General features: G+C 43.2%; 1 protein-coding gene across 16 annotated transcripts in view; it reads left to right on the top strand.

The window, feature by feature from the left end:
* Window positions 1–15,613, top strand: part of MELK (maternal embryonic leucine zipper kinase) — a 121,239-nt gene that overhangs the window by 84,064 nt on the left and 21,562 nt on the right. For all 16 annotated transcript variants that reach the window (XM_077965703.1, XM_077965710.1, XM_077965713.1 and 13 more), the window contains one exon: window positions 9,755–9,886. In XM_077965703.1, the coding sequence (XP_077821829.1) occupies window positions 9,755–9,886 (132 nt within the window). The remainder of the gene's footprint in view (window positions 1–9,754; window positions 9,887–15,613) is intronic.

The following is a 15,613-nucleotide window of genomic DNA, read 5'->3' as shown; positions in this document are numbered from 1 at the left end:
GAGGCTGAGGCAGGAGAATGGCGGGAACCCGGGAGGCGGAGCTTGCAGTGAGCCGAGATCGCGCCACTGCACTCCAGCCTGGGCGACAGCGTGAGACTCCGTCTCAAAAAAAAAAAAAAAAAAAAAAAAAAAAAAAAAATGAACACTCCATACTTAAAACATTGATGAAGAAGCATTACAGTGAAAAAATAATTAAGAAACAACTGGCCGGGCACGGTGACTCAGGCCTGTAATCCCAGCACTTTGGGAGGCCAAGGCGGGTGGATCATGAGGTCAGGAGATGAAGACCATCCTGGCTAACACAGTGAAACCCCGTCTCTACTAAATATACAAAAAAATTAGCCGGGCGTTGTGGCGGGCCCCTGTAGTCCCAGCTATTCGGGAGGTTGAGGCAGGAGAATGGCGTGAACCCGGGAGGCGGAGTTTGCAGTGAGCCAGGATTGTGCCACTGCACTCCAGCCTGGGTGACAGAGCGAGACTCCAGCTCAAAAAAAAAAAAAGAAACAACAAACTAGTGCACAAAGAATGGACAGAGTTCTAATTTTGACTACTTTAAAGTTCTCTAACGTGCACCTGGGTTTCTGCTGTGGAAATGAGGTAAACACAAAGCAATTTTCTTCTCACCTGAAAGCAACAGCAGTGTCACATCACCCCTAAGTGGACAAACCAAATACCATGAAAGCGTCATCATCATTTCTGGTGTTTGATTATTTTGGCTTTTTCAGATGCTCAGTCTCTAGATCATACCTGTGTTGTTTGTGTGTGTGTGTGTGTGTGTGTGTGTGTGTGTGTGTGTTAAGAGATCAAGGTAGTCACAGCTGTCTCTAATGTGAAGAGTGACTTGTACCTCACTTTGTTCCTGGCCCAGTGCTATGTCTTCTATCACCTGTAATTTATGTTTGCTTTATCTGTTCTTTAACTTGCAAGGTGGAGTCCTTAAGCAATTAAAAAAAAAAAAATCAAACAAAGCTTTGCTAAGGCACAATTCTTTTCAGTAAGGAGAAAATATAAAGAAATTCTTTTGAATGACATAATAAGTAAAGACAAACAGAATGTATCTGGAAATGGTAGTGTAATTTACTTTTTCATGGATAATGCCTTTAGGGGAATAGTAAGAATTGGGAATTGCTGTAAGATTTGTATGGTCCTTAGTCTTTCATTAGTGAAAATTTGAAGTTTCCATTTAAGCCACCTAAAAAAATAAATTGTAGGACATTTTCTTTGGGATGGTCTTTAATGGAAGACTATACTTTAGATACTGAAATTTTAAAAAATGTTATTATAGAAAAATTTTCCCACCAAAGTAGAGAGAATAGTATAACAACACTGAGTTTCCATGTTCTCATCATTCAGTTTCAATAGTTAATAACGTTTTGCCAATTTAATCTGTATTCCACCACTTTCTCCCTTCCTCCCTTTCCAGCTGGGATATTTCCAAGTAAATCCCAGATAGCATGTCATTTTATCCAGGACAAATTGGTGTGAGATCCACAAACTTTAAAAATCTGAATCTTTTTTTTTTTTTTTTTTTTTTTTTGAGACGGAGTCTCGCTCTGTCGCCCAGGCAGGAGTACAGTGGCCAGATCTCGGCTCACTGCAAGCTCTGCCTCCTGGGTTCACGCCATTCTCCTGCCTCAGCCTCCCGAGTAGCTGGGACTACAGGCGCCACCACCTTGCCCGGCTAGTTTTTTTGTATTTTTTAGTAGAGACGGGGTTTCACCGTGTTAGCCAGGATGGTCTCGATCTCCTGACCTCGTGATCCGCCCGTCTCGGCCTCCCAAAGTGCTGGGATTACAGGCTTGAGCCACCGCACCTGGCCAAAAAATCTGAATCTTAAATGTAACATACTTAAGCCAGGCGCGATTCCTCATGCGTGTAATGTCAGCACTTTGGGAGTCCGAGGCGGGCAGATCATGAGGTCAGGAGATCAAGGCCGACATGGTGAAACCCTGTTTCTACTAAAAATACAAAAATTAGCTGAGTGTGGTGGCACGCCCCTGTAATCCCAGCTACTTGGGAAGCTGAGGCAGGAGAAAGACCTGAACCCGGGAGGCGGAGGTTGCAGTGAGCCGAGATCGCGCCACTGCAATCCAGCCTGGTGACAGAGTGAGACTCCGTCTCAAAAAAAAAAAAAAAAAAAGTAACATACTTAAGAGTTTCAATAATCATTGAAAAGAAAGTCTTTAAAATGGTATATTTTATGACATCTCTACCTATAATTGTCAGACTTAAAAGTGAAATGGAAATACAAATTATTTGCTTTCCTTCTGATGCATAAAACATAACAAAGCATAGTAGAGGTTGTTTCCTGGTGTTACAACTCTCTAAAGAGCTTCTCAGTTATTCTTAAAGTTAAGCATGACCAACATCAATAATGCAGTGAGGAAAGTAATATTTTTTATTCCTTTGTACTTTTCTCTCATTCTTAAATCCCTGTTCATACTTCATTGAGTCCCAGGGATGAGTAGGATATAGGCTACTCACTGTCAATCAGAGATTCTCACCTTGGCTGTACAGTGGAATTTCTTGGGAACTTGAATCCTGATGTTTAGGTCTCAACCCCACAGATGATGATTCAGTTGGTCTGGGGTTTGGCCAAGGCATCAGAATTTTTTTAAAGCTTCCCAGCTGATTGTGGTATGCAGCCAGAGTCGAGAAGTAGTGCTCTAGATTCTTGCTGTTCAATGTGTGGTCTAGGACCAGCAGCATCAGCATCAACATCTAGGTGTTTATTAGCCATGCAGAATTTCAGGCCCCACCTCAGACCTACTTAATTGGAATCTGTGTCAAATCTCCAAGTGGTTCATATGGTCAGTAAAGCTTCAGAAGTGTTGGTCTAGGTCAGTTCTCAACCAGGAGTGATTTTGGCACTCAGGGGGCATTTGGCAGTGACTAGAGACATTTTTGGTTATCATAACTGGGGTTTGTGTATGTGCACTAATGCCATCCAGTGGGTAGAGGCCAGGGATGCTGCCAAACATCCTTCAATGCACAGAAGAGCCCCTCACAACAAACAATTATCCAGGTCAGATGTCAACAGTGCCAAGGTTGAGAAACCCTTGTCTGGGTAGCTCAGGGAATTCATACTGGCTCTACATACTTTCCAATTCGAACAGCCTCAGAAAACCAGGTTTGAGATTAGCCAGCGTCTGTTATGTTTTTCTGTGACATCCTGAGACCTCTGCCTTCACTTTTGGGGCTGATGAGACAGGACAGAGAGAGATTAGATTAGATTAGTGTGATCTATATGCTGGTATGGTGCTGCTGATCTTTGTACAGAGAGAGAGTAACAATATTTCTTTCAAACATTCAACTCATAACGTGTCTGGAATTGGTGGGTTCTTGGTCTCGCTGTCTTCAAGAATGAAGCCATGGACCCTTGCGGTGTTACAGTTCTTAAAGATGGTGTGTCCGGAGTTTGTTCCTTCAGATGAGTTCAAATGTGTCTGGAGCTGCTGCTTTCTGGTGGGTTCGTGGTCTCGCTGACAGGAGTGAAGCTGCAGACCTTTGCAGTGTTACAGCTCATAAAGGCAGCATGGACCCAAAGAGTGAGCAGCAGCAAGATTTATTGCAAAGAGCAAAAGAACAAAGCTTCCACAGCCTGGAAGCAGACCTGAGCGGGTGGCCACTGCTAGCTAGGGCAGCCTGCGTTTATTCCCTTATCTGACCCCACCCACATCCTGCTGATTGGTCCGTTTTGACAGAGTGCTGATTGGTACATTTACAATCCCTGAGCTAGACACAGAGTGCTAGACAGAAAAGTTCTCCAAGTCCCCACCTAGGTTAGCTAGATACAGAGTACCAATTGGTGTATTTACAAACCCTGAGCTAGATACCGAGTGCTGACTGGTGCATTTACAATCCCTGAGCTAGACACAGAGTGCTAGACAGAAGAGTTCTCGAAGTCCCCACTAGGTTAGCTAGATACAGAGTACTGATTGGTGTATTTACAAACCCTGAGCTAGACACAGAATGCTGATTGGTGTATTTACAATCCCTTAGCTAGACATAAAGGTTCTCCAGGTCCCCACTAGACTCAGGAGCCAGCTGGCTTCACCTAGTGGATCCCCGCACTGGGGCTGCAGGCAGAGCTGCCGGCCAGTCCTGAGCGGTACCTGCACTCCTCAGCCCTTGGGCGGTCGATGGTACCCGTTGCCATGGAGCAGGGGGTGGCAGGGGGCGGCGCCCGTGGGGAGGCTTGGGTAGCGCGGGAGTCCACCGCGGAGGGGGTGGCTAGGACATGGCGGGCTGCAGGCCCGGAGCCCTGACCTGTGGGGAGGCGGCTGAGGTTCAGCGAGATTTTGAGCGCCGTGCACGTGTGCAGGCGGTGCTGAGGAGTCCCAGGCAACCTCAGCAGCTGCTGGCCTGGGTGCTAAGCCCGTCACTGCCCTGGACCAGCGGTGCTGGTCGGCCGCTCCTTGTGCGGGCCTGCTGAGCCCACACCGGCGCCTGGGCCCGCGGGAACTCGCGCTGCACTCGCGTGCAGCCCCGGTTCCCGTCCGCGCCCCTCCACACTTCCCGGCAAGCAGAGGGAGGCGGCTCTGGCCTCAGCCAGCCCAGAGAGGGGCTCCCACAATGCTGTGGTGGGCTGAAGAACTCCTCAAGCGCCACCAGAGTGGATGCTGAGGCCGAGGAGGCCCCGAGAACGAGGGTTGCTAGCACGTTGTCACCTCTCAATAAGAACTCCCACTTTTATATTACATACAGGAGCACTCTGGTACTGCTTTTTATATGCAGCAGTGAGTCTCCTATGTCTTGTGATTTTGACTGATCTCATTGTATTCCTTTTGAGATTCCCAACAGTACTTTCCTTACTTTCTCCCTGTTCCTCCAGCCCTGAGTGGCTCTGGATTGTGGCAGCAGCCAGTCCTCTGCTAGAGGACCTTCACTAAGGGTCACATGTGTGTTCAAGAACCTATTCAGTCCAGGACAGATCCATTTTCCCCATCCCTGTGATGTAAACACCCATGCGTGTAAAGACTGAAGGCCTCAGGAGGAGGGTCAGAGGAAGGGTGGGGCCACTCCTCCGTGTCTCTACCCCTCTGCACTAGTAGCTGCGTCTCCTCAACCCAGGTGCCTGGACACTTCTTTAACATTTAACTGGGGATTTAAAGATGTTTTTAGTTTTCTAGAAATGGAACTTTCTCGTGGGTAACCCTATCACTTTACTTTCAGACATTTGACTTTCAAAAGAGGGAATTGCCTATAAAATAAGGGAAACCTTTGTCTTAGACTTGTGGATTGACATCACCTGAAAGCATAACTAATGTGTTGATTTATCTGTTTTTGAACACAGAACTCTCCTGTGGTGCATCTTATAATGAGAAGTATACAATGGCACTGGCCAGAAAGTTATAAAAAAGATGCTTTGTTTGCCTAGGGAAAAGGAAGGTTTAGAGGATGGTTGTAGAAATCCTAGGCATGATTAGGAAACTCCATCTAAAACTCTTAGCACTATCCAGGAATTGTTTACAGTGCCTGAGTTATGCCATCCCATTGTTGATAAGAAAGTGACAACTTGTTTCATAGCCATTGTCTCTAGTCAGTTTATGACACCTCTTTCAAAAAGTTGGCTATAATACATGGGGATATCATAGATATGGGGTGGAAAAAAGTCTTTAATGTAGTTTTTGGAAAGTGGAGAGTGATTATAAGTACATAGTTTCCTCCCACCATAGTTTCCCAGACACCTTCTCTATGAAGCCTCTTCTTTTCATTTTTCTTTTTTCTTTCTTTTTTTCTTTTTTTTTTTTTTTGAGATGGAGTCTCCCTCTGTCGCCAGACTGGAGTGCAGCGTCACAATCTCCACTGCCTGCAACCTCCGCCTCCCGGGTTCAAGCGATTCTCCTGCCTCAGCCTTCCCTATAGCTGGGATTACAGGCGCCTGCCACCACGCCCAGCTAATTTTTGTATTTTTTGTAGAGACGGGGTTTCACCATATTGGCCAGGCTGGTCTCGATCTCTTAACCTCAAGTGATCCACCCGCCTCGGCCTCCCAAAGTGCTAGGATTAAAACATGTATGAGCCACTGTGCCCAGGCATGAAGCCTTTTCTGTCCTTTCTTTGCCTCATCCTGTTTGGATTAAAGGCAACATTTCATAATTTATGATAGTATTTTATGCTTCCTCTACTAGATTGATTGGGCCATTATGCGAATTTCAAAGCTTATACTATGATCGTGGCCATCTAAGTTATTAACTAATAAAATTCATTACTGAAAACAGAGTTGGTAGTTGACTTTTGAGTCATGTACTTTGTGAGGGGGCTACATAGCATGAAAGACTATTCAGTACTATTAAAAGTTAACACTTTTGTAGGGCAGATAGCCCCATAGTTTTCTCAGTATATTATTTAGAAACTTTCCATTAAACATAGTGGATTGAACAGCTAAGTTTACATCGAACACTTCCTAAAACCTTAACAAAAAGGGATAAAAAGGCAAAACATTTACAAACAATAAAAGGGGAGACAAAGGGATGTCATTAGAAGTTTGGAAGATATAGATAAGTGGTATAAGTGGTAGTTGTTAGAGCATTTTGGAGAAAACTGAAAGCTAAGTGCTTGCAGTGAGAAAAGGCATCAAGCAAATGGATGAGAGCTCCAGAAAGGCTCAGGAATCAGAGGTACCAGGAGCTTCTGAAATCAGGGAAGTGAGGAGGGAAAACAGGAAGATGGGTGAAAGCCTGTATTGGAAGCAGTTAGAACCCTAGATTCCTTTCTCTACCTGTGCTGCAAAACAGCCTTCTCTTCCCCATCCCAGCAGAAGACTGGAGGTCACAAGGCATTCTTGTACCAGACACAGCTCAGATGCGGATGATGAACCATTCTGAACCATTCTGAAATGGATGCACAAAGTCTTCATATTGAACAGTGAACCACCATCTCGAATTCCCTTCCCTATTCAACTTTGAGAATGCTGAAACCAGGATTTGTATCTTATTTGCAGTGAGGGTGGGGAAAATAGTAGAAGATTTATCTCTAGGGAAAAGCTAAGATAAATGTCCTACTATATCAGTGGTTGAGAGTTCAGGTTCCTGCCTGTTCATCTTGGAGAAGAGCCTTCAGGGTATTGAGCAGCCCCATCATACACATAGAGCCTCGAATCAGCTGTGCAACATACTTCTTCACTTTTAAGTAGAAACAGACAACCAAAAATCACTAGAAATTTGAGAAAACTTCTAACATGAAAGTCGGAGATCAAAACAAATGGAGTAAGGTAGGGAAAGGAAAGAATAAAAAGTAGATACTGAGAAAAAAAAAACGCAGATATGCAGGGAGCAGGAGAAAATGGCTAAAAACTGCTAATTAATATTCTCAGATAAGAGAAGTGATTTTCATTCTTGACATAGGAATAAGATGAATAAAAATGAACATTCCAAGAAATAGCTCTTCAAAATCTAAAATGTGACCACAGAAATTAAAAGCTCAGTAAAAGTGTTGGAAAATTAAATTAATTTGAAATCTTTTAAAAGTAGAACCTGGCTCAGCTGGGCGTGGTGGCTCATGCCTGTAATCCCAACACTTTGGGAGGCTGAGGTGGCGGGTGGATCACTTGAGACCAGGAGTTCGAGACCAGCCTGGCCAACATGGTGAAACCTCATCTCTACTAAAAATACAAAAATCAACCAGGTGTGGTGGCATGTGCCTGTAATCCCGGCTACTTGGGACCCTGAGGTGAGAGGATCACTTGAACCCAGGAGGCAGAAGTTGTAGTGAGCCGAGATTGCACCATTGCACTCCAGCCTGGGTGACAGAGCAAGACTCTGTCTCAAAAAAAGGAAAAATAATACAAGAAGAAATATTCCAGGCTGGGCACTGTGGCTCATGCCTGTAATTCTAAACCTGAGAGGCCAAGATGGGATGATTGGTTGAGTCCAGGAGTTCAAGATCAGCTTGGGCAACATAGTGAGACCCTATCTCTATTTTATTAAAAATTAAAAAAAAAATTTAAAGTTAAAAACAAAAAAGAGAACTATTCCAGAACTGAAAAATACGAGTTTTCAAGAATGAAGAGGCCTAACCTGGGATGAAACAGTAGATGAAAATAGATTCACACCAAGGCCTGTTCTAGTGGAATTTCAGAAAACGGGGAAATGATAAGATTCAGGAAGTTTTCAAAGATAAAAATGAAAGTTCATACACAAAGACTGGAGAATCAAAACCTAAATGACTATAGGTTTTTCAGTAGCTGTACTAGAATCAAGAAGAGTATATTGCCATCAAAACCGTGAAGATTATTATCAACCCAGAATTCTCTGCTTAACCAAATCAGAATCAAGTGTGAAGATAGAATGCAGTCATTTATCAGACATGCAAGATCTCAAAAAATTTACGTCCCGTGCACGCACCCTCAGGAAGTCACTGGAGGATGTGTTCCACCAAAATGAGAGAGTAAACCAAGAAAGAAGAATACTTAGGATCTAGGAAACTGGGGCTACATTGTAAGATAGAGGGGAAAGGAATCCCTAGACTGACAACTGGGTAGCTGGCTGAGAAGCTGGTCCAGAGTGGAGCAGAGGATGCAGACATCTGGTAGAATCTCTCTAAGTGGGGAAGCAGTTAGCAGATGTGTGTGAACATGTTGAGAGGAGGTAAAGTGTTGAAGAGGGTGGAGTTCAATTTGTGAGGAATAACTGACTCTTTTATTTTTATCTTCAGGAAGAACAAAGGTATAAAAAAATGGAAATGCAAGAATAGCACCCTGTGTGGTTTAGCTGCAGAGCTGATATTCAGCCAGCATGACCACATTGGTTGTTAAAATATTGGTGTATTTATATACTGACTGGTAAATAACCACTGTCTCCAGTGCCCTCCATGTTGCCCTGTTACTTCCCTTAGACACCCTGGACACTACTCCCTCCCCTCTTCTCACAATTAAAAGATTAATAATTGGAAAGGCAGGCGTCTCCCAGGACCCTACTGACCTCTTGGCCTCTATTTTGATGGTTGGTGTCAGGGTACCAATTAAATATTTTGAACATTATCCCTGCTTAGTTGTGAATGCTATTTACATAATCATCATAATGCAAATATTAACTTAGCTAAACATTGTGATAAAATTATAGTAGGAAGATACAGGGAAAAGATGTATCGGAAAGGGAGGGAGTTGTACTAGAGCTAAATTCGTATTTCTCATACTAGGAAATGTATACATAATATTTGAAGCTAAAAAGAGTTTTAAACCATGTAAGCATTTAGTTTAGAAATACAGAATTAAGGCCGTGTGCGGTGGCTTACACCTGTAATCCCAGCACTTTGGGAGGCTGAGGTGGGCGGATGATGAGGTCAGGAGATCGAGACCATCTTGGCTAACACGGTGAAACCCCATCTCTACTAAAAATACAAAAAATCAGCTGGGTGTGGCGGCGGGCGCCTGTAATCCCAGCTACTTGGGAGGCTGAGGCAGGAGAATGGCGTGAAGCTGGGAGGCGGAGCTCTCAGTGAGCCAAGATTGCGCCACTGCACTCCAGCCTGGGCGACAGAGCGAGACTCTGTCTCAAAAAAAAAAAAAAAATACAGAATTAATAACAGAAGAAACAGCTAAAAGTGTTTAAAAGTTGTTCCTTAGGGGGAGTGGAAATTGTATGTGTGTGGAGGTGTGGTACGATGGTTGCTGTTTTCCATCATATGCCTTGTAAACCTATTGGCTTTTAAAGTTCTGAATGTTATACTGAAGAAAAAAATTAATTGAAAATAGAACATCATTTCCACAAACAAGTAGTCTTCTAACCAACTTGATTTTCTTTTCCTTTAGTGGCAGTATGATCACCTCACAGCTACCTATCTTCTGCTTCTAGCCAAGAAGGCTCGGGGAAAACCAGTTCGTTTAAGGCTTTCTTCTTTCTCCTGTGGACAAGCCAGTGCTACCCCATTCACAGACATCAAGGTAAGTGTTACAGCCTGTTGTGTCTTGCCACATGCCCTCCCTGTTCCTGAGTGCGTATACTACTGGGATGGTAAACTTTCTGGTGTCAAGGAGTCAGAGGCAAGACATTTTATGATTTCAATATTTTTGATGAGAAAAATGGGAAGATCTAAAGTTGAGCTCTAATTTTTTTTTTTTTTTTTTGAGACAGAGTCTCACTCTGTCATCCAGGCTGGAGTACAGTGGCGTGACCTCAGCTTACTGCAACCTCTGCCTCCTGGATTCAAGTGATTCTTGTGCCTCAGCCGCCCGAGTAGCTAGAATTACAGGTGTGCATCATTATGCCTGGCTAATTTTTGTATTTTTAGTAGAGATGGGGTTTCGCCATGTTGGCCAGGCTGGTCTCAAACTCCTTTCCTCAAGTGATCAGCCTGCCTTGGCCTCCCAAAGTGCTGGGATTATAGGCATGAGCCACCGTGCCCGGCCTCTAAAATTCTGAATGTTAAAATGGCATTTTACAAACCTCCTCCCTCAGCCCCTTCTTTTACATAATAGCAATTCCTGATGGCTGTAGAAAATGTTTAAGCCACAGATGAGAATTTACCTATAAACCTACTACCTATGGAGGATGTAGTTAACGTTTACTGTATCCTTTCAGTCTTTTTTTTTTTTTTTGAGATGGAGTCTCACTCTTGTTGCCCGGGTTGGAGTGCAGTGGCATGATATTGGCTCAATGCAACCTCCACCTCCTGGGTTCAAGTGATTCTCCTGCCTCAGCCTCCTGAGTAGCTGGGATTACAGGCACACATCACCATGCCCAGCTAATTTTTGTGCTTTTAATAGAGATGGGGTTTCACCATGTTGGCCAGGCTGGTCTCAAACTCCTGGCCTCAAGTGATCCTCCCGCCTCAGCCTCCCAAAGCGCTGGGATTTTAGGCATGAGCCACCGTGTCCAGCCTCTAAAATTCTGAATGTTAAAATGGCATTTTACAAACCTCCTCCCCCGGCCCCTTTTTTTTTCATAATAGCAATTCCTGATGGCTGTAGAAAGTGTTTAAGCCAGGCCGGGCGTGGTGGCTCATGCCTGTAATCCCAGCACTTTGGGAGGACAAGGCGGGTGGATCACAAGGTCAGGAGTTCGAGACCAGCCTGGCCAATATGGTGAAACCCCGTCTCTACTAAAAATACAAAACTTAGCCAGGCATAGTGGTGAGCGTCTGTAGTCCCAGCTACTTGGGAGGGTGAGGCAGGAGAATCGCTTGAACCGGAGAGGCGGAGGTTGCAGTGAGCTGAGATTGTACCATTGCACTCCAGCCTGGGCGACAGAGCAAGACTCTGTCTCAAAAAAAAAAAAAGAAAAAGAAAATGCTTAAGGCACAGAAGAGCTAAAAGGAAAATAGAATTTACCTATAAACCAACTACCTGTGGAGGATGTAGTTAACATTTATTGTGTCTTTCCAGTCTTTTTTTAAGTATGCTTTTATATAATTTACATGCATTTAAGTGCTTTTAAAGGACACATTATTGAATTGCAGAGAACAAATAAATTGTTGGGAATAAGATCTGTGATACAGAATATATAATACTTTATAAGACATAAAATATTTTGATAAATATTTTGATATTTATGTTAAGGGTTTAGGCTTTTGTTTCTTTTAAAATTTGCATACCGAAATGGAGCATGCTGATTAGTGTTTCTTCTTGTGTTATTCTGAGCAGTAGCTAGAGCTCCTGCAGTTCTTGCATGAGAGTGAGTTATAACCAAATTATTTTTCTCTACTTTGCTGTCTTTGTCTCAGTTTTCTTTGTCGTGGACTTCAAAAAAATTTTTTGTTTTATTTTTTGAAACAAAGTCTTGCTTTGTTGTCCAGGCTGGAATACAGTGGTGCAATCATGGCTCACTGCAGCCTCAACCTTCCAGGCTCAAGCGATCATCCTGCCTCAGCCTCCCAAGTAGCCAGGACTACAGGTGTGTGCCACCACACCTGGCTAATTTTTAATTGTTTGTAGAGATGGAGTCCAGCTGTGTTGCCCAGGCTGGTCTTGAACACCTGGGCTCTAGCAATGCTCCCTCCTTTGCCTCCCAAAGTGTTGGGATTATTGGCATGAGTGACTGCACCTGGCCTGTCGTGGCCATTTAAAATGGTGAAGAAGCTTACATACATAGAGGCACGTGTCATTCCTAAATGCTTGTGTTAGTCCTTGTTTTCTGTGTGATTCTTTGTATTTCCCATGGCTTAAAATTCAGCTATCCAAATACTTTGCCAGATGGGTATGGAACTTTGTAATGTCATCTTCCCTCAGATTAATTCAGGTTGCAATGTAAATAATCTTAGCACTAGGAAATTGCACCTCATCCTCAGAGAGAGGTAGTTGGCCCTCTACGAAATTCAAGATAACACAATAGACTATGTGGATGAAAGTTTTTTCTTTTTTTCCCCTTTGTAGGCCTCAAAACTGTAAAAAAAAAAAAAAAAAAAAAAAAAAAAAAGTTAAAATGCCACCTCTTTTGTGATCTTTTGTTGAATTTCCCCTCCCTCAAATTCCTTTAATATCTCATTTAGGTCTCCTTTTGGTACTCATCAGTCATGTGCTACAGGTATAGTGGGTCTTATGTCACTGCCAGACCTAACCTGCCCCCCTTTTTCCCTCCCTGCTTGGTCAGTACACTGGCTATTGTGTAAAGAAATCTCTGAAGGGAGATAATCTTATTCCTGCATGGTTTTCTAGTCTGTTGTCGGAGAGTTTTAATGGCTGGTAAATATTCTGTGCCTAGGCAGCTCTTTTGCACATGGACTCCGTGAATCAGCCAATCCCTCATCCCGCCCACACTGCCAAACCCTTTAAACTTTCAGGTGCAAGTAACACATTTGGGTCCCGGGAAATGCAAAACCCTGAATTTTGCTTCTGCTCAAGGTAATTGGAGAAAACTATTAGATACCTATACCTCTATGTTTAGAAAAACCACTTTCATTAAATTTTAAAATTTATGACACCTCAGTTAAGGGGCCTGAGACATTTTCCTGAGCCATTGGATTGTCTTTTTTTTTTTTTTTTTTTTTTTTGTGAGACGGAGTCTCGCTCAGTTGCCCAGGCTGGAGTGCAGTAGTGTGGTCTTGGCTCACTGCAACCTCCGCCTCCTGGGTTCAAGTGATTCTCCTGCCTCAGCCTCCTGAGTAGCTGGGATTACAGGTACATGCCACCACACCCAGCTAATTTTTGTATTTTTAGTAGAGATGGGATTTCACCATGTGGTCAGGCTGGTCTCGAACTCCTGACCTCAGATGATCCACCTGCCTCAGCCTCCCAAAGTGCTGGGAATACAAGCGTGAGCCACCATACCCAGCCTGGATTTTCTTATATCTGAATTGACCTGATCTCAATTGATCTGCTTATATGAATTATAAGTGGAAAAGACCTGGAAAGATATTTACTCTTATCTTCCATCTACTACATAATGAACATTTACCTAATAATGTAATTATTTGCAAAGTCATATTATTGAATCAATTTTATGGCAGATCAAGAGACATTTTAGTGACAAGAAGTGAAATAGAAATCAAATTTTGGGTTCTCTTCTGATCTTTATGCAAATTGCTGAGACATGAAGCAAGTCACATAGTCTGGTTGTACTGTTCTTCCCCTTGATAGAATTATCCCTTTTCTCTGGGGTGTTTATAAGAAAGTAAGTAATCCTGATAATCAATCAATAGATGGCCCTTTCAGTGAAACAGCAATACAGACTGATCCAAGAATCACAAATGACCACATCATCATCAGTGTCATTAGCATTTTCAGGCCCCATGCTGGGCTGCTGGGAAACAAATCTGTGTAAAGTATGGTACTTGTTCTCTAACAGTCAAGTTGAGGCAAGACATATATATACATAGATAATACTGCATCATAGTAGATGATGGGGGCCAGAGAAGTGGCCAGAGGTGCCCTGAGGAGCTTTAGAGGACAGGAATGATCACCATGGGATCCAAACTGGACCAACAGTCGAGTTGGAAAGATGGAAAAGAAGTGGCACAACATTCAGGGCAAGATAAATGGAATCAGCAAAAGCATGGGCACCTAATTTTGCTTGATGTATTCTGTTGACAGTGGCTGGACTTGTGTTTAAAAAGAGTTCAAGTAGGGGAAGAGAGAGAGAAAGAGAGAAAGAGCGAGCGAGCGAGCAAGTGAGCTGGAGGGGTGGACAAGAGCCAGATAGTAGAAAACCTGAAAATGCACATCAGAATTTTAGACTTTGTTCAATAATTAATGAGGAGCCATTGATTTTTGAGCAAGAGAGAGAGACATGAACATGATTTTGAAAAATTCGTCCAGTGGTGTATACAATTGTTCAGTCAGGGGTGATGTGTGTGCTATTAGTCCCTACCGGAGTACCCGTGACAGCCGTCATTCATACAGCACTGTACTTCCCTCCACCAAGCCTAGACTTAGCTTTAGGATTTTTCTCAGCCTAGCTCTTCAGGCACCCAGTTCCAAATGATGGTAACTGGTAATCCTGGAGAACTCTGTCATCCTTGGTTGGGAGGGTGGAAAGATGAGTGGTACAGACAATATTGTCTGTTTGAATAGTCTAGGTATGAGAAGATTTGTCCTTGATCTAGGATAGTGGCAGTATGACTTTGGGAAGAAAAGGATGAGATATAACAAATTCAAGTAAAATTGCTTGGCTAGATTAACAAGATATTAAGGGAAAAGAAAGAAAGGAGAAATAAAATGCAAGTACACCCACAGTCTTGAATTCAGGGTATAATTACTATACCCTTAGTTTATAGAGGAGGAAGAATGAAAGAACGTAAGTTATCTGGTGGCATTGTTAGCACAAGACCCCAAATGTCCTGTCCCTGGGAGATCCTTCATAAGGCTAATTTTCTTCCTGGTAGAAATTACTCACTACCCTGTTTACAAAGAAGAAACATATATTTCGAAGTTGTTTCCCCTCCATCCTCTACTTTGTCAGATCTTTTTATTTGTAAATTTGCAGTAGAGTCGTCTGGTATTATAGTGATTATGTGGTAATGAAAAGTAGTATGCCATATAACATAAGAATGTTGCAAGACATATTATTTGAGAGTCAGACATTTTCCTTTCTGATAATTTGAACTGAAATTTTCTGACTTCCTTTTTCTGACTGGATGGTCAGCTCCTTCATTATAGTGTCTCCTATTCATTTTTGTTTCCAAGGCCTTGCCCTATGCCTGGAATACAGTTTTGTGCTGCATAAAGATAATATTGGACTGCATTTATGATGATGGTCCCATAAAATTATAATACCATGTTTTTACTCTACTTTCTCTCTCTCTCTTTTTCTTTCCTTCCTTCCTTCCTTCCTTCCTATCTTTCTTTCTTTTTTTTTTTTTTTTTTTTTTTGAGACGGAGTGTCGCTCTGTCGCCCAGGCTGGAGTGCAGTGGCCGGATCTCAGCTCACTGCAAGCTCCGCCTCTCGGGTTCACGCCATTCTCCGGCCTCAGCCTCCCAAGTAGCTGGGACTACAGGCGCCCGCCACCTCGCCCGGCTAGTTTTTTGTATTTCTTAATAGAGACGGTGTTTCACCGTGTTAGCCAGGATGGTCTCGATCTCCTGACCTCGTGATCCACCCGTCTCGGCCTCCCAAAGTGCTGGGATTACAGGCTTGAGCCACCGTGCCTGGCCTTTTTTTTTTTTTTTTTTTCAGAGTCTCGCTGTATTATCCAGGCTGGAGTGCAGTGGCACAATCTCTGCTTATTGTAACCTCCA

This window comes from Macaca mulatta, chromosome 15 (assembly GCF_049350105.2).
Source record: "Macaca mulatta isolate MMU2019108-1 chromosome 15, T2T-MMU8v2.0, whole genome shotgun sequence".
Lineage (NCBI taxonomy): Eukaryota > Metazoa > Chordata > Mammalia > Primates > Cercopithecidae > Macaca > Macaca mulatta.
Note: the sequence above shows the minus strand (reverse complement) of the source record. Positions and strands in the feature narration are given on the sequence as shown.